The sequence below is a fragment of the Argentina silus genome, assembly GCF_951799395.1.
Source record: "Argentina silus genome assembly, chromosome: 2".
In the NCBI taxonomy this organism is placed as follows: Eukaryota; Metazoa; Chordata; class Actinopteri; order Argentiniformes; family Argentinidae; genus Argentina; species Argentina silus.
In genome coordinates, this window is record NC_139656.1 from 6,719,610 (window position 1) to 6,722,109 (window position 2,500).

The following is a 2,500-nucleotide window of genomic DNA, read 5'->3' on the forward strand; positions in this document are numbered from 1 at the left end:
CTACATTCAGACAGGTGGGCCCCCCTGTCAAGTTCATGACTGTGAATATGTTTTATGACAGTTAAGGTGTTCTCTCTTAGAAGAAATTCCTACCATTCCAGAGGAGATTAAGATAGAGAGAGAGAGAGTGAGAGAAAGAAGGAGAGAGAGAGAGAGAGGAGTGAAAGAGTCGGGGAGGCTGGGAGGAGGAGAAGAGGAGTGTGTGTGTGTAGGGGGTATGACAGTAAACATTCCATAGGGTCTGGGAAAAAGAAGACAGTGGAGTCAGGTTCAGCCAGAGGCTAACCACACTAGCCATTACAGCAACAATATACAATAACAACTGTGTACAAGGGAAAATATGAGCCAGTGAAGGTCTGGTTACACAAACACAGACTCTGTGTCTCTGAACCTAAGACATACTGTATCTAAAGGACAGTGACATTTGACTGATCTTAGTCAGCAGAGACAGAGAAAACAAGGAAGCAGACACCAACACAAGTTGACACACACACACACACACAAACTCACCAGCGGTTCAGCCATGATGATGCGTATCTTGCGCTCAGAGAGGGAGGTGAAGTTGGCGAACAAGCTCTTGAGGACGAACTCGCCCGGCTTGCTCTCGGGGTCCACGGTTACGGGCACCATGGCGACGGGACCCTTCCTCTCTCCGGAGGTTCCGCTGACGGGGGGGAGGGGCGGCTTCAGTCCGACCGGAGAGGCTGTGGGAGAGACGATATGTCAGTCAATCTGTCAACCACTCACACTTTACATTACTGTACGCCTTCGGTGTGATGCCAAAGGTTTGTAGAACCCAGAACCCAAAGGTAAATCATGTACTTTTCAGTGAGTCACACACGCAGACACACACACACACACACACACATACGCACACACACACACACACACACACACACACACACACACACACACACACACACACACACACACACACACACACACACACACACACACAGAGTGTAGCTCCCCTTGTCTCTCCGTTAGGCCTCGAGTGGCCAGATGGTGTTTTCATTTCCGAAATGATGTCACTGGGCGGGGGGGTGCGAGAGGGTAGTGACAGAGAGACAGAGGCGGAGAGAGAGGTCGGTTGTGTCCCTGTCATGTGGCTGAGGATGTTTGTGACCAGAAGCCTACTCTTAAAATAGCGCAACCTCATCCCTCAAAAAAACCGTCACATTTCTGTGTTTCCACACCCGCGATGACTACACAAGTCATGTCGTATAAAGACTACGTTTGAACTATCCCGCTTCATTGAATGGATTTGTGAGACACTACATGTTTTGATGACAGAACACATGTTACTGGAGAGTCAGTCTTCATGCATTCCCTTATGTTGTCCGGTCAATAACACACACACACACACACACACACACACACACACACACACACACACACACACACACACACACACACACACACACACACACACTCTGTGACTTCATTTCACTAGACAGGCAGAAGGCCAAAGCAAAGGCTGCATACTGTAGCTCTGTCCTCAGGCTAACACACTGAACAGTGAGAAACATCAACCTCTCTTTTGAACACACACACACACACACACACACACACACACACACACACACACGCACACGCACACACACACACGCACACCTTACCCAGGCCCTTAATGAAGCTGATGACGCTGGCCCTGCTCCATCTCACCGGCACCTCCATGGTGCAGACAGAGAGAGAGAGCGAGACAGCAGAGGACAGGGATGGGGTGAGGGGGCAGAAGGGTGGAGGTGAGGGGTGAGGAGTAAGGGGGTAGGGGAAGAGGGTTGGTGGATGTCTACTGTATGTTACCCAGCTACTCCACCATGACAGTATCCAGTCTCAGGAGGAGGGGAGAATTAAAGCCAGTCGGTTCCATGTCGAGAGGCCTATTCAGGCTGGTATAGATCGCTTAGGGTTATTTCAGCCAGTGGAGAGAGGTTAGGTCTATTTAAAGCCAGTGGAGATAAGTTAGGCCTTTTCAGGCCAGCAGAGATCGGTTAGGCCTTTACAACATGCCGGGGTGGAGCAGGGACAGTGAACTTGTGAACTCCCAGGAGAGCAGCACTGTGACCCAACTCCTCCATTACAAACACAGAATGTGGTCCAGAACCGAACTAAATCCAACAAGCAGCTTGATATCCACTTTCAATGTCTGTAACTAGGCTATAGAATCTCCTCAATGTGACAGAGCTGCAGGTACTCCTATCCAGAGGACGCAGGCCTCACAGCTGAGATGGGGCTGCTCGGGGTAGATGCATCTTCTCCTCTATATAAGAGCTAGAGAAAGTTGACGTCCACAGAACAGAAACGCTCCTCCGTATATCTCCTCCGAACTAGCAGTAGGAAGTGTCCGTCTACTCCTCCAGGACAGGACCAGGGATACTCAGGGGTAAATCCTACAGCGTCAGGGCCAGGCAGGCCTCAGTGACCATAGCAGGCTAACTCTGGTGTCTCCTTCAGCATAGTCTGCTCTCTGGCTCACGGTGTCTCTGTCTCACTCTTC

At 50.4% G+C, this 2,500-nt stretch overlaps 1 protein-coding gene across 1 annotated transcript in view; it reads right to left on the bottom strand.

Annotated features, from left to right (window-relative positions):
• Window positions 1–2,500, bottom strand: part of fryb (furry homolog b) — a 43,869-nt gene that overhangs the window by 33,116 nt on the left and 8,253 nt on the right. The window contains 1 exon segment of the mRNA XM_083697548.1: window positions 511–704. Coding sequence (XP_083553674.1) covers window positions 511–704 — 194 coding nt within the window.